The following is a 25,961-nucleotide window of genomic DNA, read 5'->3' as shown; positions in this document are numbered from 1 at the left end:
AGGAAAAAACATGTCCATGAATGAAATAACAACTCAGGTAAGTACAGTTTAGTTGGTCTTTTATTTTTATTTCTTGATCTTCAAGAAGGGGGGGAGGGGGTGTGCATACTTGGCCTGAATCATAAAATCACTTTCAAAGGTCAAAGGTACCAAACTGGGTTCTTAGAAGATTATTTATAAGCTTGATTTAAAAAGTTCTTACATGTTCTCAGATTTTCAGATTTATAATGTAGCATTATTTAATATATGCTGAAAACCTCCAAATGTTTCCAATAGAATTGATACTTTGAAAGGACTAAATTGGTAAGTAAAATCAATTCCTATTGTTATTATTTTCCCACAGTTTATATTGTAGAGAGTTTAGTTCAACAAAATCAAGTGACTTCCTGATTACTAAATAAGATATTATTCAGTGCCTTCAACTCAAATCCTTGTACTAAGAAGCAAGGAAATAAGGAAATACTATGCATCCAGAATGAGAAACTGATTTCCACTCTGCCCAAACGAAGCTGCTTACCCTCATCTGTTCTGTTTTCTATCAACATCTTGATTTAGGGAAGATGTACTTAGCCAGATGCAAGTTTAGCTTTTTTTTCGGGGGGGGGGGCAGGGGAAGCAGTCCTGGGCCTTGAACTCAGGGCCCCAGCACTGTCACTGGCTTCTTTGTGCTCAAAGGTAGCACTCTGTCACTTGAGCCACAGCGCCACTTCTGGCCATTTTCTATATATGTGGTGCTGGGGAATCAAACTCTGGGCTTCATGTATACAAGGCAAGCACTCTTGCCACTAGGCCATATTCCCAGCCCTGCAAGTTTATCTTAACAGTAGGGGCAGTGGAACTGATGAATGTCTTTTCTTCTCCGGTAGCATATGAATACTTCAGCATATTCATTTTGTAATTCCCCAAATCCTTCATAGTTGATCAATTTGTAGAGTATTGAGATGGAAAGCAAATTATTTTAGCTTAGTCTATCAAGTGTTTGAAAGTTTAATCTGGTCAAATCCAATAAAGAAGAAAAGAGAAAGAGAAAGAAAAAAGAGGGAAGTGAAAGAAGGATAACAAGTCTAAAGCTTTACTACATGGTATAAGAATAATTGGTGGGTTTTTTTTGATACACGATGTAGTGGGTGAAAGAAGTTCTGTTTCTATCTCCAAACTCAATTTTAGTAGTAAACAGAGATACATTTGGAAAAGAGAGACTACAGTTTTTTTTCTTTTTTAGATCAGAACTAATTTTATAAAAATAAAACGTTTAGTTTCAGCTAAGACTGGTGGAGTTGTTTTTGAATCGAGGTTTGACAGCCTAGACATTCTTTACTAACAACCCAAAATGAACAGAATTACCCACGCTCATTCACATGTTTTCATTCTGGCTTTTAATAAGGTATGGGATACAATGATAGTCCTCCAATTATCTGTCTCTATTTCTCTTCCCTCTCCAGCCAAGTGTACCCAATGAGTTTTAAAAGTACTTAAGAAGTTTCAAGAGAATCAAATAAATGGCACATGAGCCACTCTGATTAAAGACAGATTTAATTTAGCACATTGCTTTCTTTTATCAAAGGATGCTTTGGGAAATGGAACTGGGGGCAAGCCCCACACGGAGGGTACAGAACAGAGTGTATTTTTTTCTTACCTGAGCAAAGCTGATGTTACCTTTTAGTCATGACTGGTTTATTGACAACTAATGCTTTAAAAATGAGATGATTAAATCAGGTCTGTGGTCTTTATTACAAGGAAGATATATGCCCCTTGTGAATTCTAGTGGTTTGGCAGTCTTAACCTCAGTAGACATAACATTGATGTATTCTGTGTTGCCAAACAGCACGGTGAGTGTTTAAAATGCTGTGAACAGCCTTATTGCCTTCAAATGATACAATCTAATATTAGATTGCAACCCAACCACTGAATCTCTGAGCCTATCCTTGTACAGAATACTAAAGTCAAAGCCACTTTATTTTAATATCTCACAGTCAAGGAATCATTCTTCATTTTACCATTGAAACAGTGAGCCCATAAAAGTGAATCTAGATTGCAGGGAAACAGAAACGGCAACAAATCGGGCCATTTTCATTAACGGTGCAGATGCAGCTGCCTTTTGTAATAGGGCATCAAAATGCCAGCCTGATTCATTCGAATCAGCAGAGCTGCTTTGGCACTGTAGGCAAAGGGTGGGTGGGATTGGAGACTGTAGAAATTCACTGGTTACAGAAAGTGTAAGTGCACTCTTCCCATTTCCTATGGAGCATTCTAGAATTTCAACTGTTGCCCTCCCTTTGCCACTTTGTTTCCCACTTTTTCCTCTTAATCAATCATAATTATCATTCCTTTTCAGTTCTCTCCACACTTTATGCACCATCAATCAAATTTTACACATCCATCACTAAAAAATACCAGGTGGTTTAAGCCTTGCTTGTCCTATCAGCATATCACCTCATCTACCTTGGAAGATCGCTCTTGCTACAGCAGGCAGAATTACCTCCCGGTAGGAGAACGAAACATACTACCTGAGGGGCTTCCTTGGATACAGGATTTTCAAATAGTAAGCTCAGGCCAATGCAGGGTAAACCAGAATGAACAAACATTCTACCTGAGGCTGAAGCCCCTACCCAGCCAGGTTCCTCTGCTGAAGTCACATCTGGTTTAACAGAATATGAAAGAGCTTGTCTTAGTATGGACTGCTAAAAAGCATCATAAAGTAGGTAGCCTATAAACACTAAGTGTTGATTTCTCATAGTCCTGGAAGCTGGAAACATGAGATCAAGGTACTGGCATGTCTGGTTTCAGGGGTGGTTCCTCCTCTGAGCCACAGAATGCAGGTTTTCTATTGTTCTACAACAGGACAGAAAGAGGGAGAGAGTTGTCTGGATTCCCCTTGCTGACATTACTGATCACCTTCATGCTCTAATTACCTCCAAAGGCCTCATCTTCTAGAACTAAACCTTGGAGTTAGAATTTCCACATAGAAAACATTCCGTTAGAGTCATTAGTCATAAAAGAAGATACAGAAAAGAGGGTTTGGGGAACTGTCCGTTATTTGACAAAATCACCTCTTCTGGGTTTTGATTTAGCTGAGCGACAAGGAAAGGGCATGAGGGAGCAGTGGTCCTGGCCGGTCATGCTAATCATTGCCATTATTGCCTCCTTTCCTCTAGCTCTTCACAGGAACCCCTGGGATCAAATTAAATGGCTAGAGAACAGCCTATAGTTCCATTTTATTTAAGTTGAAATTTAAAGAATGAGTTTGTAGACAGTCCTTCAAATCTGTTTAGTCATTTGATGATTTAAGATTTTTATGGTTATGATTTTAAGGTTAAGATTTTTTCCCAGGCTACATTTGTCTAATTTAATATTATATATACACATATATATATATCATATATATACATACGTATATCATACCCTGACATTTAGTCAAATGATTATAGAAAAATCATAAACAAAATATTATTCCTTTCATAACTGGTCCCACACAGCAGGGTCCAGAAGAAATGCAATATTTTTTCCTCACAAAAAGAATGGGTCTGATCTGGCAACATTATGGAATCTGGGATTTTTTTTTAATCTGGGATATTTTACAGTACTCACTCGGGGTCTACATGACAAGTACATTCAGAAAAGAAGTATGTTCATCTTCACAGTGTGCTTTTGAGCTGACATGTCAGCAAGCAGAAATATATGTAGAAGCACTAGTGAAGATTGTTGTTTCTCCCTGGAGATTTACATGTGATAGGTTATGACATTCCAATTAAAATAAAATTAATTGCTCTGAAGGCAAAAAAGAAACCCCACAATTCTACAAAAGTTCAACCTTGGCAAAGCTATAAAAGAGAATTTGAACTTTTATAACTGGGAAAAAATTTCCCAAATATCTTTCTTTTAATAAAAGGTCTTCCCACAGATATAACAGCAAATGAACCTGAATTTGCTTTGGTTGTGCTAAAAAGTTTTTTAACTCATTATGCTATTTTTCTACTGTTTCCCAAGCTAATTGAAGCAGAAAAGTAAACCAAAAGCTGAGATGTGAATGGTTGAACATACTTCATATCTGTTAAAAATGTAATCACTGGTGGGCATTTCTAAGTTTAGCCATCTTGGGAAATGTATGGAGACATGTCAGAAAACTAAGAATTGATATGTGTTGTAGCAATTGTATAAGTAGATACACACACACACACACACAGATGAAAGAGATCAGCATAGTAAAGGTACAACTACTTTTGTTCAATGAAGCACTGTTTACAACAGTTAAGCAATTGAAACAAGGTTGCACTCACAAGTGAAAAAATAATATGTGGAATATATACACCATGGAATATTATTAAGCCATAAAATCAAGGAAATCTTAATTTTTTTTAAACATTGGTGAGCCTACAGGAAATTACATTAAATTAGGGAAGTCCATCATGGAACAAATGTTGTGTAATTCTACTTGCTTAAGGAATCTAAAAATTAAGCAGAGAATAAAGTGATACCATAAAAGTGATAAGTATGAGAGGTGATGTATGTGTTAATGAGCTCAGTAAGAGCCTTCTAGAATGCATATTATATATATCAAAATATCAAACTATAATACCTACAAGACAATTGTTTCAATTAATTTTTTTAAAAAATTAAATGTTATTTTTCTACTAAGATGATTTCTTAACTCTTATAAAGAAAAGAGTTGAGCCTGGGAAAAATTATGTTAAGTGAAATAAGTCAGGCTCAGAGAGACAAAGGGCCCATGTTTTCTCTCGTGGGTGGGAGCCAGATTGAAATTATAAACATACACTTAATTTAAAACATTCAAATGAAAGAGCTGGAGGAACAAAGATGGTGGGAAGAGGCCAAGAAGAGACCCTCATACCTGCTACAGCAACTTTCGCTGTCCGACTAATAATTGACCCAGCATCTCCCAAGGACGCTTCGCATTGGTACAGTCCCTCGTCTGGCTTATGATGTCTGGAATGGAGGATGTTCTGTATCAACAGAGAGCCATTTGGGAGTTGTTGCTTCCTCTCATCCGTCCCCAAGGCTAGGTGGATGCCATCTTTCTTCCACTTGATCACTGGAATTCCCCGGTCGGACTCTGCGGAGCAGTTGAGGAGCACATTTCCTCCCCGCATGGTGATGGCATCCGAAGGCTCAGACAGAAAGCGCAGGGATGTGAAAGCTTTGATTTGGAATCCTAGGAAAGAAAGCACAGGGAAACATGTTCATGCATTTAAGGAAATCTCAGCCTTCAATCCCATGCTTTTCCTTTATAAACCCTTGCAAACAGCTGAGGACTTTGAAAAGTGTCCAAGAACAAATATGCTTAAGGACATTGTAATAAACAAGAGAAGTACCTATTTGGGCAATAATGAATGTGAACAGCAGGACCCCAGTCATACAGAAAAAAACAGTGGCCTCGACTTTAAAAGAATTTAAAACTTGAGAAAGAATGCAAGACAATTAGCAAAAAAAAATGTGTACACTACTTCTACTTTAGGCAAAAATAGTGGGTTGCATATTCTACTCATAAAGATAAGCCAATTCTCAAACAATAAATTAAAGGCATATGTAAGATGGAATGGAATATGCAATGCTTTGACATGTTTAAGGGCTGAAGTTTCAAAATATAAAGTAAATGACAACTGTAGAAAGTAAGCAGTAAAGATTTACATTGTTATTTTAAAAAAAGAATTATAACTCTCAGATAGTGGGTATCATTACATACAGACCAATACTTGAAATTTAATTTTAAAATAATGACTATTTTCCAGATTAAATGACACCATTTACTTTGTGTTTGTTTTTCTCTTCAAATCTTTTTAAAAAAATTTATCTTTAGGTAGTTGTAAAAAAAAAGTTGTATGAAGTAGTTGCAAAAACTGTCTTCAGTTGTCATGTCAGTTTATGAGACATCTTGATTGATTTTGCCTGTCAACGTTGTCCCCTATCATTCCCAAAGTCACATCTCCCTCAATTTTCCTAGTTTCTTATGATATGCATTGAATGTTATGATTTCATAAACAGATTTTTTTTGGGGGGGGTATCATGGGGTTTGAAGTATGGGCCTGGGTGTTGTCCCTGAGCTCTTCAGTTCAAGGCTAGCACTCTATCACTTGAGCCACAGTGCCACTTCTGTTTTCTTTTTGGTAGCTAATTGGAGATAAGAGTCTCACAGACTTTCCTGGGATGACTTTGAACCAGGATCCTCAGATCTCAGACGCTTGAGTAGCTAGGGTTACAGGCATGAGCCACCAGCGCCCAGCCTAAACAAGATATTTTAAAGTAGAAACATAAAAATGTCTTAGTTAAGTTTTAGAAAACTCTTTATATTTCTGCATTCTGATTATAATATCTACACTGAGTGTTATTTTATAAAAATTGAAATTAACTGTGGATGAAGTTTCTTAGAGCAAAGCTCAGGTGTATTTGAAAACAGGTTATTCTCACTGGCAGGAACAAGTAATAAAGCTACTACGCAAAATCCCTGAAGTGCCTTAATTTCTATCTGAATGTTTGTCATGGGCCTGAATAGGTAAAAGGACATTAAAGTTGGATTGGATTTGTTTTCCATAAATAAAAATGAACACAAGGAATCAACAGGAGGACTAAAAAGTCACTTAAGTGCCTGTTATGTGTGTGAGAATGAAGCAAACATAACTAAAATGCATATTTTTTAAGATTGGCATTTGTCAGAAGATTTGCTTATCCACTGAAAGACCTTGAGGAGAGCTTAGGAGGTCAAAGGGCTGACATTTTGCTCAAATAAAGGTATATCTAAATAATTCATGCCCAAGTACTTTTAATTTTGAGCAATTTCTGTGAGTAAAGATTCTATATTGACCCTTAATATCTTGTTTTCAATATTGGATCATGCGTAGAGCTGAACTGAATTCTCTTTACACTGTTTAATCACATTTTATCTTGAACCAATTTTCATGAAAGTGTAGAAGTAATGGACATTTTCCTTTTTTGTGAAGATTATGCTTTTGAAGCATCATTTCATTTTATTAAAAATACCCCTAAATTATGTTTTAACCTTCATTTTGCTCTGATGATAACCTCAATTTCATTAACGTATTTAATTTATCTGTAATAAGAATGCTTCTAGGTATACTTTCTAAAAACTTTGCAGCCTTCTATCATTTGACAGCAAGCACCACCTGGCCAGAAGCTCATCCTCGCTACTCAGGAGACTGAGATCTGGGGATTGCAGTTCTAAGTCAGCCCAGGCAGGAAAGTCCTTGAAACTCTTGGAGGATTAAGTACCAAAAAAATCTGGAAATAGAATTGTGGCTCAAGTGGTAGAGCATCAGCCTTGAGCAAAAAGCTAATGGACTGTATCGGCTCTGAGTTCAAGGATCCGAATTTCCAATAAAGATACACCTGTAATTCTCCTGCTCAAAATCTGTTACTTTACCCCTATGACTTCCGTTTCTCCCTGGCATATACTCACTCTATCCAACTAGGCCACATGCACAAAGAAACATCTGGAACTTGGCTCAAATTGATATAAAAAGCAAGATAAACATGAGTATTTAAATCTATGCAAAATAATATCGAAGAAGATCCCAATGGCTATCAGCCTACTCTCTTCCCTGTCAATTAAGTTCTTTCTCTCTGCAGATCTTTCTGTGTAGCCAAGCTCATGATAGTGAAGCAACCTGTTCTCTTCATGGGAAGTTGATCAAAGTGGGAGTCTGATTCTCTAATCTGTAGTTCTGGCTTCATTATTTGAACATGTGTGACTTAGAAAGCTTGTTTAACCCCTTAGAACTCTGTTTTCCCAACTGCAAAATGGGGACATTGAACTGGATGATCTTGAAGCTCAACATCCAGTTTGGAAATATTTGACAATACAATATGGGAAGCACACCCCTTAGTTGAATCTTGCTCTAAGCTGATTTAATTGTGGATCGACTTTGTCATAAGGCCCTCCTCACCTCCTTTACTTTCTTCTGGTGTTCTCCTTTACAAGAAATAAACATTAGCCAGCAAACACCTGGCTAGAGACACAATAAAGATGAGAAAGCAGAACCAAGTTCTAATGTAGGTGAATGCCAACATATTTCACTAGAGTAATTTCCACAATTTCCATAGAAGGAGCACTAATACAGGAGAAATAAATTTAGAGTGCAAGGCCAGGCAACTATATTAAAAGCATTTATTGCTTTTTTGTTCTTCCTCAAGCCTATATTTTAAACATAACCCCATGTGGAGCACCTTATTTATATCACAGAGCATACAATGCATTTAACACAGCTGTTTATGACAGCATGCTAATGAGCATATGTGCCTATTATCACAAATAAATAATCCACTTGCTCTGAAACAGTGAGGTTATGACAGTTTTCACTGCTGTGAGAACATGGTTTAGGAAAGTTAAATAAAGATTAACTTTTCTGTTATACAATTACCCTTGTAATTTGCTGGCAATTTGAGTTTTTTAGTGTTCCTTATAACAATTATATTTTGAATATATGACTCGAAATAAAGGAACCTCTTTGCTTTCAATAACTTGTGTTACATACTGAGTTGTTAGGGGGAAAAGTGAACCTAAGTAAAAAGAGTTCTTTGAGAAATAGTAAACTTGTCTCTAATGGTCTCCTTTCCAAAGTTTTTGCCAACGCTAGGCACAAGACTCCTCTAATTCTTTCATAAAGTATTTCACATGTCTTAAAAATGTCCCAGTTGTACAATAACCACATTGATTTCAGTTTAAGATACCACTTCTCCTTTTCTCATAGGTATTGGTTCCTCTTGGAGATATTTTTCCCACCAGCACATCATATATTAATATTAAATTATTTTATAAAATAATCTCTTCTGAGAATCAGCTTAAGTCAATTATATTTGGTGAGAGGAAGAATATAAAAGAAAGATGAAAAATGTGAATGTACAAAAGTTTTAGAAAGAATTTTGGAGTGTGAAGCTCAAAAAGTTCTCGTCTGGGATTTAGACTCTGAGACTGCTAAACATACAGTTGCTCCTGACATACAGGGCCCTGAGGACAAGAGGTCATTACAAATCAACAGAAGCAAGCATTTGAGAGCACATACTACACTGCCCACTGTACAGTGCTGAGCAGGAGCTCATATGAAAACAAGATGGTAGGATTTTATCCAGGAGAAAACCTATTGGAAGAAGATTTTGCTTGACTTCTATTTTTAAGATCTTAAGATGTGGATTCCCCTGAACTCTGAAATACATTTCCTAGCCTAGTTCATAAAGTAAGCAACTCGTGGGCTAGAGTGGAAACTTCATGCTAGATAATTTAGCTAATAAGGGCATGTGCAAACCTCTGGCTCAAAATCCTCAGCACCACACAGACACAAAAGAAGCAATCCTTTTGTTCCTGTTATAAAAATTACTTAAGGCAATTATATTTGTGGAGAAATACATCCCCAAATACCAAAAGCTAAATTTTCATCCTTTAAGAAATTTGTCCCCCTAAAAGGGATGCAGAGTTTACTTGAAGAATCTATTTGTTTCAACCTGTCAATTACTTCCACCTGTACTGCTAACTACTTGGGAGACTGAGATCTGAGGATCCCAATTCAGAGCTAGCCTTGGCAGATAAATACAAGAGACTCATTAGCCAGCAAGAAGCAAAAGTGGAACTGAAGGTGTGGCTCAAGTGGTAGAATAATAGGCCACACTACCAGCATCAGTCAGAGAGAGAGAGAGAGGGGGAGAGAGGGAGGGGGGGGAGAGAGAGAGAGAGAGAGAGAGAGAGAGAGAGAGAGAGAGAGAGAACGCCTCTCTATACCTCTCTTCCTGAAATACTGAGGGTAGACATAAAGTCATCTGTGTATGGAAACAATGTTCAGCAGCTTAGCTTTCCTCATCTGTTTTGATCTGAGACAAACAAAATGTAAGAATTAGATCATCATTAGATAATTTCCTCCTTCTCTCTTTTGCTTCTTCTTCTCTAAAAGAGTAGTTTCTAAACAGATTGGGGAAACAAACACCATGTTTTCCAAGAGAATAGAGGTGTTTTGTTTCGTTTTTTGTAACTGAGGAGAAAATACAATCACCGATTTTTTTATGTCAGTTTTGTCAGATATGAATAAGCATCTGACATAATTCCTGACAAGGACATTTCAAGTTTATCTTATCTGAGTATCTAGAAGTAGAAACAATACTCAATGTGTTTTAGAGTCTTTCCTAAAGATCAAGTTGAAATAAATAAATGAATCCAGTAAGCTTCCATCCCTTTGTGCTTGCTCTCTTTATCACATTCTCGTTCATTTCAAAGCCCAGTCCATCACAGGGCAAGTCTTACCTAAAATGGGGTTTTTAAGGTTTGACATTTTATCTACAACATCAAATATTTTTGAGCATGAAAAATAATTCCCCATGGAGTCAGAAATCCCTTACGAAGTCCAAAATGCAAAACCTTATTAAGGCAATAAAAGGTAAAACATGAAACTTATGATATGTAGTATGGAAGTGGAAAGAGGCTCCAGAAAGGTTTTAAGATTAAAAAAAATGTCATACAGGTCCCCATAGTGCTTGCTTTGCATAATTTCATCTCCTTTGAATTATACTTTCATTTGGGATGCTTGTAATTTTTGATAATGCCCAAATCCTTATAATCAACTTAGAAAAGTCTGCCACCCACCTCTTTTTTATAAATACATGCCACCACATCTGCTTCTTTTTGTGTTAAGATAAATAAAAAGATCTATATTGAAAGCAATTAAAATAACTCTGTGGACGATGCAGTAAAATGCACTTTTTAGGCATCAAACCTAAATGATAGATGCAATTGTAATTCTAGTCTTCAGGCCTGACAAAATCTTACAAGGCTAAGAAATAGAGCAGGGAATTTTTAAAACAAACAAATTGGAACTAAGTATACACAAACAATACTGAGTTTAGGATGCAAGAATATCAGTTCAGTATTATGCAGGCCCAAGGAAGGATGCAAATATGGTATTCTCAGGAAAATGAATGACTATGAAGACAGCCATTTTAACCCAAGTGATCCAGTTCAAGACAAAGGTTGCATAAAACGAGTTCGTAAACTAAACAGATGCACATAGCTTTACGGGTGTGTGCTGACATGGTAAAGCCCCTTTGAGCAAATAACATGTACTTTAATAAAACTGGATGTTGGAGGTTAAAATGTACCCTTCTGGAATGTGGGAACTAGTATGTGTGGGGGAGGTGAATGGTAAAAGAGGCAAATATCATCAAAATTCTTTATGCTTATGTATGAAAATGGAATAATGAAGTTTGCCAAGATTTGTTTTGGATGGGTGAGGGGAACAGAATGGAAGTGGTGACTCATAAAATATATTGTGTGTATAAACGAATGTTTGCACAGCTAGTTGATGCTAATGCAAACTAAAATATTTACTGTGATTTTAAAAATACATAAATTCTGAAACAAGAGGTTTCAAAACACCTCACTTACCCATGTCCCCAGAGTAGCAGGAGCGACACCACCTAGATCCTGTTAGAAATGCAGTCATCAGTCCTATCCTACACCTATCAATTGGCAAGAATAGGAGGGAAAGCCCAGTAACCTGGGCTTTTAAACATCTTTAAGAGAACTCTTAATTCACTAAAACTTGAGAACTACGCTCTAAAGCATCTGCTGACCCAGAGTAGAATGTGATATTCCTATGCTAGTCAGACTATGATATTGAGATTCCTGGTAAGATTTTTATCATAGTTTTATGTGTTTGGAACATCCGTGTCATTTGGGTTAATTGTTGTTTTTTTTAATAGGGCTATGAAAGTTATAAGAATAACTAGAAAGGCACATAACTGAGTCTGGTGTGTTTTGTTTTTTTCCAGTACTAATTTTATCAAAAGCTCACTCCGTACTTTTTGGAAAGGCTGAAGAAAAACGGAGAAAAATGACCAGAAAGAGGACTATTGCTACCATATCTAGTATCTCCTCCATTGTATCCATTTTTCTGGTAACAGTGATGCAACTCAGTTCAACACAAGAAGAAATTCCACAGTGAACTGGACATTTAGAACATTCCTTGGAATTTATTTAAGAATTTACCAAAGAGTTTCACTGGATATAAACATAACAACCCTCTCCTCAAAAGAAATTTTTACTTAATACAGTATTCTGCAGACACATGACTCTTCTTTCAGATCAGAGCATAGTAATAAAATTGTAATTTACAGAGTATGGGCAGTGTAGACATTCACCTGGCTTGTCTTTTTGCAAATCTACTCCGGCCCCTTCCCGTCCTGTCTCTGCTCCCTGTTCACGATGGGATGAACAGTTCTGCATCACACATTTCTTTTTTTTTTTCTTTTTTTTTTTTTGGCCAGTTCTAGGCCATGAACTGAGCACTGTCCCTGGCTTCTTTTTTGCTCAAGGCTAGCACTCTGGCCACTTGAGCCACAGCGCCACTTCTGGCCATTTTCTGTATATGTGGTGCTGGGGAATCGAACCCAGAGCCTCATGTATACGAGGCAAGCACTCTTGCCACTAGGCCATATTCCCAGCCCCTGCATCACACATTTCTGCAGTGATGTTCAGCCCAAACACTTGGGGCCACACAAGCATCGAACGAACTCGCTTAAAAGCTGTGAGCCCAAATAAAGTTTTCCTCCTTTTAACTTGCTTATGACTGTAATTCTGTCACACTGATGATGAAAGTACAAAATACACTAGGCAAGCACTCCAACTGAGCTACACCCTTGCCCTTCAAATGCAAGTTTTAACTGGGCCTTGTTATCTTGCATGTTTTCTGGCCAGCCTATTCCCCATAAAATTCTTTCTTGAGACCGTGAAAAAAGTAAGGACTCAGCACATGAATTTGTCATGCCCTATTCAGTTGTCATAGAACCACAGATACGAGTGAATTCTGGGAATGCTATTGTAGCTCGATCAGAAAGTGATTTTAACATCAGGGCATGTTCCTGACCTCTCACACCTCCACCGAATGTCCCAGAATGGTTGCTCAACCTGATTTACTCTTCACACAGTGAATTTTCTTTTTCTTTTCCTTTTACAACACAAGAAACAAAATTCAGAAATAGAAATGCAAGATGTAGAGTTCAAGAAGCAGCTGCCCCAGCAGAAATCTCTTAGCGAGCCCACAAAGAAGCTCCACATTAGAAATTCAGAGTACACAGGTATCTTCAGAAAAGCAGAGAAAGCTTGGTGGTGTAGATCTGAGGCTTTTTTTTAATAGGGCAAGAAGTCTGCCCCAGGCAACTGTCTGAGTGTCCCTTGGCTAAATCCTATGGTAAAGAGAAATGATAAGGGCAAAGTTGGAATGGCAGGAGTCACTTTCTCATGCTTTTCTACTTTCAGGAGCTAAATATCTAAACCAAGGTTTGATTTTGCTGTGTGATACTCAGAAGATTGTAATGGATTTTTTTTTCCAGCTCAACAGGTAACATAGCCTAACATCTAGGTTATCATATCCCAGGCCTCATGCAAAATTAACACTTAAAAGGAAACTTTGATGTATTGCTTAATCTGCCCTGGCTTTAAACCTTTTCCTCTCTCAGTGTGGTGAAATGTAAGCTAGCTTTCTCCTCCTTTGTGTTATTCCCCAGTGTAAGAAGGGATGACATTTTATGAAAGTGCAATAGTCAACTATAATAATGATAGGATTCTTAAGAGTACTTTGAAAAAACTGTATGATTTAGTGGATACTCAGGATATAGAAACATCTCCCCTGGAATGGGAGGTAAATAAACGAACAAGCACTTGAAATGTTCATAATTATGAAGGTACCCATTAACGTCTAGTATCTTATTTTGAATCAAGGTACTCATGTTTACTATGTACAAATAAGAAAGTATGGGCAGAAAATGAAAAACCATAATCATTGCCCATAACTGTTCCCAAGAAACGCTTTCATTCCAATAAAGTATTCGTTTGTTTATTAATAGTGATTTTCTTTATTATCTATAGGCTAGTGTTCTTAGTTTATAACCTATATTGGAGTCATTATTAAAAAATAAAGATTCTTCCATAACCTTTCAAATTTTATTGGTCTATGTTATATATTTCTTAAAGGGTAACTGATTGGTACTGAGTGCCATAGTTTTCTATAATTTTAGAAAAAAATTACTTGTATTTTAGTGGTAAATTATAGCATTTGGGCAGAAATTTCTGTAAAGTATGAAAGTGTAATTATGTGAAGTCCAAAGGGGAAAAAGCACATTGATAAAATGTAATTGAAATAATGCAGTTTGAAATACTAATTTGTTTCTAATGTAATGTTTAATAATAGTAGGAAAGATCTTAAAAATATCCCCATACTATTCATTCATCCATCTATTACTTATTGAGGATAGCCTGTAGCAGGCATTGTTAAAGATGGGGGGTACAACTGTAAAAAACAACAAAGAAAAACCTACTTCAGCACAAAAATCCCTATTTAGGTCTTATATTCTAGTGCAAGAGCACAGGTGATAAAGAATGAAATGAAGAAATATATATATATATTTCATATATAAAAATTAAAACTCTGTCAATAACAAATAAAAACCTTCAGTCCAAGAGAAGGAGATTTTTTTTTTGTTTGACCTGCTATTCACTGACCTTCTGAGTATGGGAAATACTAGTGGGAATCAATCAAGTTATTAGTCCAAAAGGAAGGTTGGACTAGCTAACTTCTAGATATTGTCATTGCCATAATGATAGTAATCTAGGTCTTCACATCTGCCACTTTTTGCTACTTAGTGAAAAATTGCCCTCAGATTTAGGAGTAATCTCACAATATGGAGAGATTTGCTGTAAGTAGCTGGTGATCAGTTTATCATGACTGAAATGAGACCACAAAGAGGTACAGTTACTGGAAGTGTCAAGAGACAACTGCCTACCTCATTAGCCATAAAACAGAGAGTCTAATCTTTTTCTCTGGAAGATAAAGGACCACAGAGGTCACTCTGCTGACAAAGCATGTACTGCTTTTATTGTGATTCATGAGAAATGAAGTATTCATCTGTGGAAGCTCCTATTACAATGATGAAGGATTAATTCCATAAAAGTCTGGCAGGTCTAGAGTAAACCTTAAAAGTTCAGCAAACCTGGTGGTTGACATTGTGCCATAATATCTGATGTAGAAATTCAGACTGATAAAACATGTGTATTATAACAAGTTCCAATTCTCTCAAAATGGAGAGCCAAAGTTTTCATTTAAATGCTGTCATTCATTTTGTCGTGTTGTTTTCTGTATCTTGTCTCAGCAGAAAGGTGGTATTTTCCTGCTTAGTCTATGAATGATATCAAGAAGGAAATCCACCACAATAATACCTGAAACAAACGTCAGCTTTGGAACCAAGAGTCGGTGAGTTTTAAAATGCTCAGGATGTCAGCATTTGCTAGAGATGCTTGTCAATCAACTTGTTTTATTAGATGGTGATTTAGGTTCGATGGATTGCAAGTTAGGAAAAAAAATCAAAACTTCTGAATGCTATACAAACTTTGTGTGAATTTTAATGATAAAGGACTCTAGTCATATGTCTTCACCTGAAAAAAAAACAACTAAACACAAGTCACATGTGTGACTCTTATTTAAAAGGACTATTATTTGCATGCAGCAGTTAGCTGTTATAACTTGTAGAAATGTTCTGATTGTAGCCTTTTCTGGAATTCAGTGGTTAGAACCCAGCACCAACTATACCAGCAGGTTGGAGCCCCATGCTAAAGGAAGTTACTAGACTTCCCATGTAATCTGACCTCAACTGTGTTGCAGAATTCATTTTAAATCACAAGTATTAGTTTAAAATAATAACAAATAATATAGTTTAAAATAATAACAAATAATATTGTTACTGGGATCCCATCTTATTGTTTTTGTTTTTTTGCCAGTGCTGGGGTTTGGGACTCAGGGCCTGAGCACTGTCCCTGGCTTCTTTTTGCTCAATGCCAGCACTCTACCACTTGAGCCACAGTGCCACTTCTTGCTTTTTTCTATATATGTGATGATGAGGAATTGAACCCAGGGCTTCTTGTACGTGAGGCAAGCACTCTACCACTAGGCCATATTCCCAGCCCTCCCATTTTACAAAGTGGTAAACATAGCTATATACCTCTTTCTAGGCCCTTTCTGACAGTAAGAAGTTGTCACTGAAAAGGAGTGACCAGTGACCGAACAAGGTCTTGGAAGTCATAGATCCAGTTATCTCTTGTGGCTTTGATTTTCCTACAGGGCAAATCTCAGAATTTCTCCCTACTTTACCAAAAAGTCCAGGAGGCAGAAATGAATCATATTGGCCTATCTTTCACAGTCCTTAGTAGTTCTTCTAAAACACAGAGTTATTTAATACATATCTTTTATACAAGCCAACTAAAACATAATTGGGAGGAATAACATGTTGAAAAATTTCACAGCACAAGTTTTAAAGCAAATTGGGGCCATATTCTTTTGGTTTTCAACCAATGACCAGAATGTTCAAATTTATTACCAAGCAAAATAAAGCTTATTAATACTGATATTGGTAATAAGTCATTACATATTCTGAGATAATAGATGACTACTTTTGTGTGTCAAGGGCCAGCTTTTTTTGGCTTTGTATACCAGGGTGCAAAAGTAGAGGTAATATATGGATGCATAAAACAAACAGTATATATAAACCATTGTTACAAAAAAAACAATGGGAAAAGTATAAATGTGGCCTCTATTTGTTCACTAGTCCATTTGACCCATGTTCTTCAAATATGGTGCTCTTCTTCACAGTGAGTGGAATCAAAGCTTGAAGCTGATATCATGTACCCTGATCTCTTCCTCCCTCCATTCTCTTTGGGAATGAAATTAATATTTATAAGCCTTAACCACAGGGTGCGTCAATAGGCTATACAGACAAATGAAGCTGTCCATTAAGTGCATGCATGCATCCATTCATTCCTTCGCACATACTATCAAATATCTAAACACTCCAACTTCCTAATTCCCACTGAGAGTCTTTCAGCCCAAGGACCACAGACCTTGTTCTCTATCTCATCCCAGTCAAACACACATATGGCCTGCCGTCCTTTCCCAAAGGTTTCCTGGGCAATGCGGATCAGGAATTTTGTGGAAAATACGTTTGGACAACTGATGCTACACAAATCATGCATTATTTCCCTATCATCATTTTCATAATGCCTTAAAGAATGTGAAAACGGTTAATTGACTTTGTTCTTTAATTTACACAGAAAGATGTATACAATGAATGGAAATAGCACTTCTTCCATTTTTTATTGAAATACAGACAGCATGGTCTAAAAGCTTCTTGCAACATGAATTTTTTCACTGATTTTTAGGAAATCTGGGTCACTGGAACTCTTGGAGTTGGGAATTGACATATCCTGGCCACGGTACCATGTCAATATCACATAAATTCCTAACATTATGTAACCTTGTTTTCAATTATTTTTGAATAAGTGTCTACCTAGCAAATTTTCTTGAAATTACCTTATTCAATCTTCAACAAATTTTCATATTGTCCCTAATAAGGAAAATTTTACTATGAATTAAAGCAAAGCAATATTCTCCTGAGCCACTATTCATGTATAGTAATAGCCTAAAACTTATCTAAAGAGTAAGAACTGGAATTAATTATATTGAAATTGAATATTTAGATTTTTTGCTTTATATCATGTAAAACATTTTTTCTCCCTCTAGATTTTTAGTCCTTCAATTTATATTAAAGGTAATTATGCCACATTCCTATCAAAATGCCGCTTACTCATTAGTAGACACTTCTTCAAATGCTGATTAAAGGCCAGTGTTGATTGGACTTTCACTTGGCAATGGCTACCAAGTGCTGGCTACAGGCTGGTTGCACAGACTGGCAATGAACTAAAACCAAATGGGCCAAAAACATGATTGGTCTGAGGGCAGGAGATTATAGATGGAAAAGCAGCACATCTCCCTGTCAATCTGCAAAGTGACTGTGAAAAATGACAAAGACAACACACCAATCATGGTAGAAAGGACTGCAAGTACTTACACCCTGTTAACACCATGGGCCTTTCCATGAAGAATGATGGCAGGATGAAGCATGGAGCTGGGATCTCAGGGGCCTCCCGCTCCATTGTGCTCCGTGACTCACACTTTCTGCCCTTCTGCCTAGTAGTGATGGGTTCAGTGATCTAACACTGACAGATACACCCAGAAAAGCTCTCCAGTTAGTGCTGATGTCAGCAACTAGGAGTTTAGCGCAGCCATAGCTAAAATGAGGAAGTTTACAGAAGCTCGGCTTTGGTGGTTTAGATTTTGTGAATTACTCATTCACATACACTTTTTAAATAAAAATGTACATAGGTTCATGGATCTTCAATTGACCCCATCATGTCAGCTTGCAAGCAACTACTAGATAAATGCTAATTCTGGTTTTGGAATTTTCTTCTTAAAGGAAGAACAAAGGATTAACACATGAGCCTGTCACAAAAATTATATTTTTTATGCTTACAATTTACTTTTTAATTTTTTAATTATCTTTAAGTTGTTGTACAAAGGAGTTGCCATTCCCAAAGCAGTTTATGAATACAATGCATCTTGATCGATGTTACCTCTTTCAATATTTACACCCATCATTTGCTAAAAGTATCTTTATGTTGATTTTAGCAAGCAAGAAACTGAAGCTGAAGTCTACAGCTATTTGTAATTTGTGTAGTCACTGACTTTAAGTTTGCATAATATCTGTGGCTCCAGACCTCTCATCCTGGATTCATTCCTCATCAACAGAGGTTTGCAAAGTTTTTCTGTAAAGGGCTACATAGAATTTTGTTGTTTTTTTTTACCTTTGTAGATCACATAACTCAGCACTATTCGTATAGCCACAGACTGTAGGAAAGAAAATGGCATGAGTACATGTTGACAGCCAACTTCCTGCTCAGAAGTAACGTGTAGAAATAAGAGCAAATAGGGGGCTGGGAATATGGCCTAGTGGCAAGAGTTCTTGCTATGTACACAGGAAGCCCAGGGTTCAACTCCCCAACACCACATATACAGAAAACGGCCAGAAATGGTGCTGTAGCGCAAGTAGCAGAGTGCTAGCCTTGTGCAAAAAGAAGCCAGGGACAGTGCTCAGGCACTGAGTCCAAGCCCAGGACTGCAAAAATAAATAAATAAATAAATAAATAAATAAATAAATAAAAGCAAATAAGCAGATCACATAATAGTTAGAGGTGTGAATATCTTTTAGTGATTCCTCTAAATATCTTTAGAGAATAAATCCTGACTGGATCCAAGACAATCTATGTTTATTTCGGAGTTCCCTAGCCTTTTCTTTCAATAATTTTCTCACACCCAAATCTTCCCCTGACCCCACGGAACAAAAGTTCTTGAATACCTTCATACTAATATTATGACTCTCTCCCTGAAATCTTGTCAAGGCTTGCCCAGGCTGGTCATGAATACGTAATTTATCTGTCGCGACTTCTCTACTGCCAGGGTACAGGTTCACTTCCCATTTTTAAAAACCTATTCAAAATAGTATCATCTGGTGGAAGAGGGGAGTCAAAATCTTTTACTTAGCTTAAGGCATGAGTAGCTATAACTGTTTGACTTAGTGGGGTAACATCAAGAGTTATGACAGTTTAATAGAAGGCTACGCTTAATTAAATTCAGCAACCATTTATGGAGTTGCTATGCTAGATATTGGGAGCAGAAAATGTTTCTGAAGACAGTAATGCATATCTAAAGCCGTAAAAAGATATGGGCACTATTCCTAAAAAAAAAAAAAAAGTATTTCAAGAAGACAATAGGAAAAATTCACTAAGAATATATAAAAATGTCTCATTATAGTGTTTGATATCATAGCAAATCCAAGACAACAGTGATAGGTTGACTGTCTATTATTAGGGAGATAGACAAGAAAATTACCTCGCATAAATGTAGCAAAATATTAGAAAACAATCAAAATGATCAATGCGAAGTCAAGGAAGAAACATGTATAATAGGCAATTGTTGTAGATTGTGAATGACATTGCTTAGGGAGTAAAATTCCTTTCCTGCTATATCATAAATAAATAATATCATAAAGTTGGCCATAGGATGCACGTGACTGCGTCAAAATTTCAGTATCATTGTAATCTACATGTATGTGCATATATAGTTCTGTGTATACAAAGGGAATACTATCTGGCAATCTCATCTTAACCCTCTGGCTATACAGTGAGAGATGTAAACTGCTGAAATCAACACAAAACTGAGTCTCTGACATATGATCGAGTATTCTTTTTGTAACCATTAACTGGTGTTATCAACCTCTGGAAACCATGGCATAATGCTTTCTTTTGTGTATTTTATTTTTCCTTTCATTTTGAAGACTCTCCCCCCTCACTCCTTGGAGGCCAGTTAGCAATGCAATAAATTAATTTGTACTTCCAAGTGAACTCCTAATCCCTTTTGTTCTCTCACCTCCCAGTCAAACACACACCCTCACATTTGCATGTATTAAAATGATGAAGCATTCATTACACAGTGTCTGGGATAGGACAAGCAAAGAGCTTCAATCAATCTCAATAATTCCCATCAGGAAGGTGAGAAATGCTGCTAGCCCTTATCAGAGCCACATAATAGACACAAATACAGGCTCAGTGCCTGTTGTGGATGTGATTTATAACCAACACTTAAAAACAAAACAAAAAAAGCAGAAAAGCACATGGAGACTAATCAATAACAATTATCTTAATGATAGATGGGCAAATTTTATTCTTTTGTTGGGTGGTATTGTCAGTCTAGTGGTTTGTTTGAAACAGGATAAAGATTAAACAGCCTGCTCCAGAAAACCAATGATGTCTAAAAATGCCTAACTTCTAGGGTAGGGAGTAGTGGTGGGTTATTTCTTTCAATAAACTGTGACCATCTGTGTGAGCCAGGCAATGCCGCTTTCCAGGACTCATGCACAAAATCATTGTAAGACTTGGTCAAGTCTCCTAATCTTTCGAGGTCACAACTTGTTTTGCTGATCTCCACACATACATACATGTCCATCTATTTAAGAAAGTCTGAATTCTGCCAGTGTCAGCCTCAATGGTCATAATGCCTTCAGCCAATACCAGCTTTGATAGAATGCCCTTGAACAATGCCAGTAGTTAATTATGTAAAGTCAGCATACAGAATCCCATGTTTAGAGACCAGTACTTGCAAATAACTATTTCAGAAACTTTTCTAAGAGTATTTTTAACTATCTACCATAGCTGGTATTGGATTTTTTTTTAATGATAATAGATCAATAAATAAAGGCAAGCGGTAAATAATGTAGCAATATTCTTAATAAATAATAATAATAATAAATAATGTAGCAGTATTCTTTCAAATGACACTGTAGTCCATCTTTTCCCATGTGTCACCATGAACTAAATCATTGTTTGTTATGGGGAGATGAACTGCTTGTTATGAACTGTTACAGGGAGATGAACATCTGCTCTCTACTCCCTTGCTGATAGTATCTTATGTCTCCTTCTTTTTGCAACAATAAAACATTTCTCTGGTTATTACCAACATCTCCCTGGGGAACCTTTCATACAATATTCAAGAAGATTCATACAATAATCTTGGGAATAGATTATTTGGGCATATAGAAATTTTGTTATGAAATCTTCTTTGAAATAAAGTGGGTCTTCTCAACACTTAAGTCAATAATTCAGGGCATTCATAAAATATTGAAAGCTGTGATTTCTACTCCTGATTATCCCATCCTGAATGGGTGGCCTTGAACAATTCCTTTTCCCTGTAATCACTTTCTTGGTTGGCAAAGAAAATGTTGAGCAAGCTGATTGCTGAGTCCCTTCAAGATCTAAATACGAGATTTAACTTGGACTGTCCATATAGCTCCTAAATAGCTAATCCATTGTACGCCACAGCTCTTCATTCTAAGATCAGTAACTTACTGCCTGTAGCTTAATCTAAAAATGTAATTACACTAAAAAGTTTTCAATGCAATACAAATCTGAATAGGTAACTCAGCAAAGTTTAGACTACTTCACAAATTTATAGAGGAAACAGAATCACCCGGATCACAAAAAGAGTCAGCATTAGCCTGAGTTGCCTTATAAATTTGGACATGATTATAAAGCCAGAAAATTAACCAACAACAACGAGACAGACTATTAAATTAAGCTCCCTCTGTTGCCTACTGTGCTAAAATTTCATATTTTTTATTATTACAATTTTATTCAAGATAGACATTATTCTTAGAAGGAAAGAAAAGTAAAAGAAACTAAGCAAATTCACTGGTTGAAAGTCCATTTTTTCCCCTGAATTTGACCCTCTGGTTAAGCAGGACTCAGAATTACATGCTTTCATATTTGTGGTTCTCAGAGACCATTAATGTTTGTAGTCACTTCTCCAAGTAGAGGCTGTTCCCACAAATCCCTGGAGATTCTAGAGACCAATCTGTCCCTTTGACAGCTGTCAGATACTTGTTTGCATGAAGACGCAACAGGTCAATGCAATCATCCTTCAAGACCCTAGTTAATGGTGACTGGAACTCATCCATCCATAGGCCCTCATTTAGGCCCTTTCATAACTGATATGCTAGCTATTACATTCCTGTGATTGCTCATGTGAGTACAAAATGAAATGACATGACAGAGACACAACACTGTAATTCTCTATATCCAGACACTTGAGTGGTCTCTCTCTATGTAACGCATCTATCTTAACAGAGTTAAGGAAATCATCTTTCACCTAGTTTGTACTCATGTGTTTTCATTGCCTCTCAACAGTTGTTGGAGGTGCATTAAAGTAAAATGATCCTCCCAGTTGCATGTATTACAGTCTTGGGAGAAGAAAGACAAACTACCTTCCTAAAGAAATAGAGGATAGAAATAAAAACACCATGCAGAGAAACCTTTAAACATGGTAAGGCACCCGCTGAATGCCATCGCTTATGAGCTACCTGTGATAACATAGAGATGTTTATTTGTAAAGGCCAAAGAGCTCAAATAATGTATACCAACAACAACTATGAATGCTTTTATCAGCTTCTCTTCAAACAGTTTCTTGGAGAAAGAGAGAGAGAATAACAGGAAGAGAGAGAGAATTATAATTTTACAAAAAATCACACAGGACACTTCAAATCTTAATCAATGCAAAAATGGTATTAACTTAACCCTATCCGCTCAACATCTCCAAAATGAAACTCCTTTAGTTTAAGCCAAGCATTGATCAGGAATTGGGGTGGGGGAGAAAATGATTGCCATTAGGTAAATAAATTGTATCACTCTAATGAAATGGGCGAATTGGGAAAATAAACAACTAATTCACTGCAAATGCAAAACCATTCTTTGTCTATAAAATGAAAGCCACAGTAAAGCTGATGGACCATGGGTTATAAATACATTGTTCTGGGTTTTCAAAACTCAAAGATATTTTAAAAACCATAGTCCAGACATAACCAAATCGTAAAGCATGCTGCCATTCTAGCCAGCACCACTGGCATAATTAGTCTTTTGGGCTCTCCCATCCAGCTGTATTTGGTTGCACTTGATAGAGAGGCAGTGCTTCCTGGTCTCATTTTCATTCAGTTTAGTGGGTTTGGTAATTTCGACATAAAGAAATTAAAATTGAAAAATAAAGTATCTTTGGGTCATAAACTCACAAGCTCAATAGTTTTGTCGTTTAAAAGAAAATGTTTTTATATCTAACTGCAGACTTTGGTAATATTATCAATGTGATTATTTTTTCCATGAGATGAATGAAGCAAACAAAAAATAGGAAAAGCAATCAAAAATGTAGGATCTTGAAAATCTGTTATTCATTAAACTGTCAGCTTCATGTCAAAACGCATTGTCTTGTTTCTAAATCCTTATTCCAACTCTTGTAGCCTTTCTAGTCAACTAGCCCATAATAGTCCCAGGAAAATAAAACACATCTCTGTTAAGCCTATTAAAAATGTTCATTAACCATAGTTATCTTCAAAATAATAACATTATTTTAAACATCAAATGACAGAAAAAGGGTGAAGGATATCACCTGCCCATAGGCAAATAAAAGTAAAATACTGACTTCCAAATCTTTGGACTTCTCTTTTGAATAATAGCTATTATTGCTACAATATTAAAGCCACTAATTCTAGTATCAAACTAAGGGAAAATCTTTATCAAATCTTGCATTATATGGGAGAGACACCTATTTATTTAATGCTTAGAAATTTCTGACACAAGGGAAATTGAAGCACCGGAAGTTTCCCAAACCTGGCAGTATTCTGTCCAGAATTTTGATAAATAATGATGATAACATCAATATTGATTCCCTTTTCTGAGTCACTTTTTTAGTCTTCTGCTTAAGTTAAAATTTCCCAATATCTGGCCAATTATTTAGTTACTGCCATCATCTCCATTGTACTTCAGAGTGAAGTCTGGCACAAAGAGAGACACCTCATCCATCTCAAGACCATGCCAGTCAGCTAAAAGAAGGTGGCTGACTGAGGACATGAACTTGAGCCTTCCTGACACTACTGGTTGCATTTTGCATCAAATGATGACATTTGGAGTTAGGAGACCTGGGTTCTAGTATAAAAGTTCAAATATAAACCTTTTAAAGATTTTTTCCAAAATAACAAAAGAAATGAAAGAAATATATCCAAATATTTTTAGAAAATTTAGTGCACCATGAAGCCTGGGAAACAGTGGAAAGTGATACGTTTGAAAAATATGAAATTAACTTTATTTTTTTCTTTTTCTCTTGGTACCTTGAACTCAGGGCACAGGTGCTGTCCTTGAGCATTTGTGCTTAAGACTACCACTCTACCAGTTGAGCTACAACTCTAATTGGAGATAAGGGTCTCACAGATTTTCCTGTGAGCTGGTTTTGAACCACAATCCTCAGATCTCAGCCTCCTCAATAGTTAGGAGATATGATTACAAGTGTGAGCCACCAGCACGCAGACCATCTTCTTTGTTTAATCCATTGCTTCTCCAATTTAGAAAGATAAAATCCTTGCCTATTAACTCCACTGCTAACAGTCTAAAGACAGAGAGGGACTATAAGGGGAAATTCTGTGTCCAGTGGGAATGGATGTGTCCTGATTACCGTAATACCTGATCACCAGTGCTCTAACCCTGACACAAACTACCTTTTTGAGCACTTCTTGGTTAGGAGACCTTCTCCTGGGTCTAGTGTTCTTTTTTTTCTACATAAGTTGCCTCAGTCTTAGGAAAACAAAACCTCTGTCCACCTATTGACAGGTATTCCTTATCACAGGCTGCACAATAGACTGCTATTACAGTGACAAGGTGGGCAGCTGCCTGCAAGGAATCCTTTGAAAAGATCAAGCAGGAGCCCTGACAACCAAGATACACTACACAGATAGTAGCTCTTCCCCTACTTGGTGCAAACAGCTTTAATGCAGTCAGCTTTCTGATATGCAAAACTTTGATTTTATCCTGCATGAATCTACTTCATAAACGTGCTGAAGGATTCAGAGAATGGGTGACAACATATATAGATAGATAATAGATGATAGATAGATAGATAGATAGATAGATAGATCATATAGACTGTGTGTGTGTGTGTGTGTGTGTGTGTGTGTGTGTGTGTGTGTGTGTGTGGTGGGCATGTGAAGAGCAGGGGACCTTTTTAATGGTAGTGACAAAAGTGCCAGTTCTGTAGCAGCCAACCCATCCATACAGAGAAAATCAAGAGTCTGTATAATCACTCTTCAAGAAGAAAAGGCTGTCAGTTATCTATGGACAATTGGAAGGATATAAAGTTAGGTAAGTGATGGATGGAAAGGTACATTCAATTACCATGAAAACAAAACAGACAATTTTAACACCTGGGACTAATAATATAGCCCCATTCAATAATGTGATAAACATTAAATATTGTTTGATGCAAAATGAAGGCATAACCAGGTTGGGATGAGAGGAAGGTATACACCTGGTGAAGGCAGATGCATGAAGGGGTAAAAAGGAAAACCACATTTATGTTTGTCAAAACAGGAAGTCAGTAGATTAGGTCTCAAATGTAAAATTATAAAAGGAATAATACAAACATATTACTTACAGATATAGAGAAATTTTCCAGATGGATCTAATTATAGGAATATAAGAA

The 25,961-nt window shown here is 36.6% G+C and overlaps 1 protein-coding gene across 1 annotated transcript in view; it reads right to left on the bottom strand.

Annotated features, from left to right (window-relative positions):
* Nucleotides 1–25,961, bottom strand: part of Dcc (DCC netrin 1 receptor) — a 961,067-nt gene that overhangs the window by 601,171 nt on the left and 333,935 nt on the right. The window contains exon 2 of the mRNA XM_048363596.1: nt 4,850–5,170. Coding sequence (XP_048219553.1) covers nt 4,850–5,170 — 321 coding nt within the window. The remainder of the gene's footprint in view (nt 1–4,849; nt 5,171–25,961) is intronic.

Source organism: Perognathus longimembris, chromosome 15, assembly GCF_023159225.1.
Source record: "Perognathus longimembris pacificus isolate PPM17 chromosome 15, ASM2315922v1, whole genome shotgun sequence".
Classification (NCBI taxonomy): Eukaryota; Metazoa; Chordata; class Mammalia; order Rodentia; family Heteromyidae; genus Perognathus; species Perognathus longimembris.
Note: the sequence above shows the minus strand (reverse complement) of the source record. Positions and strands in the feature narration are given on the sequence as shown.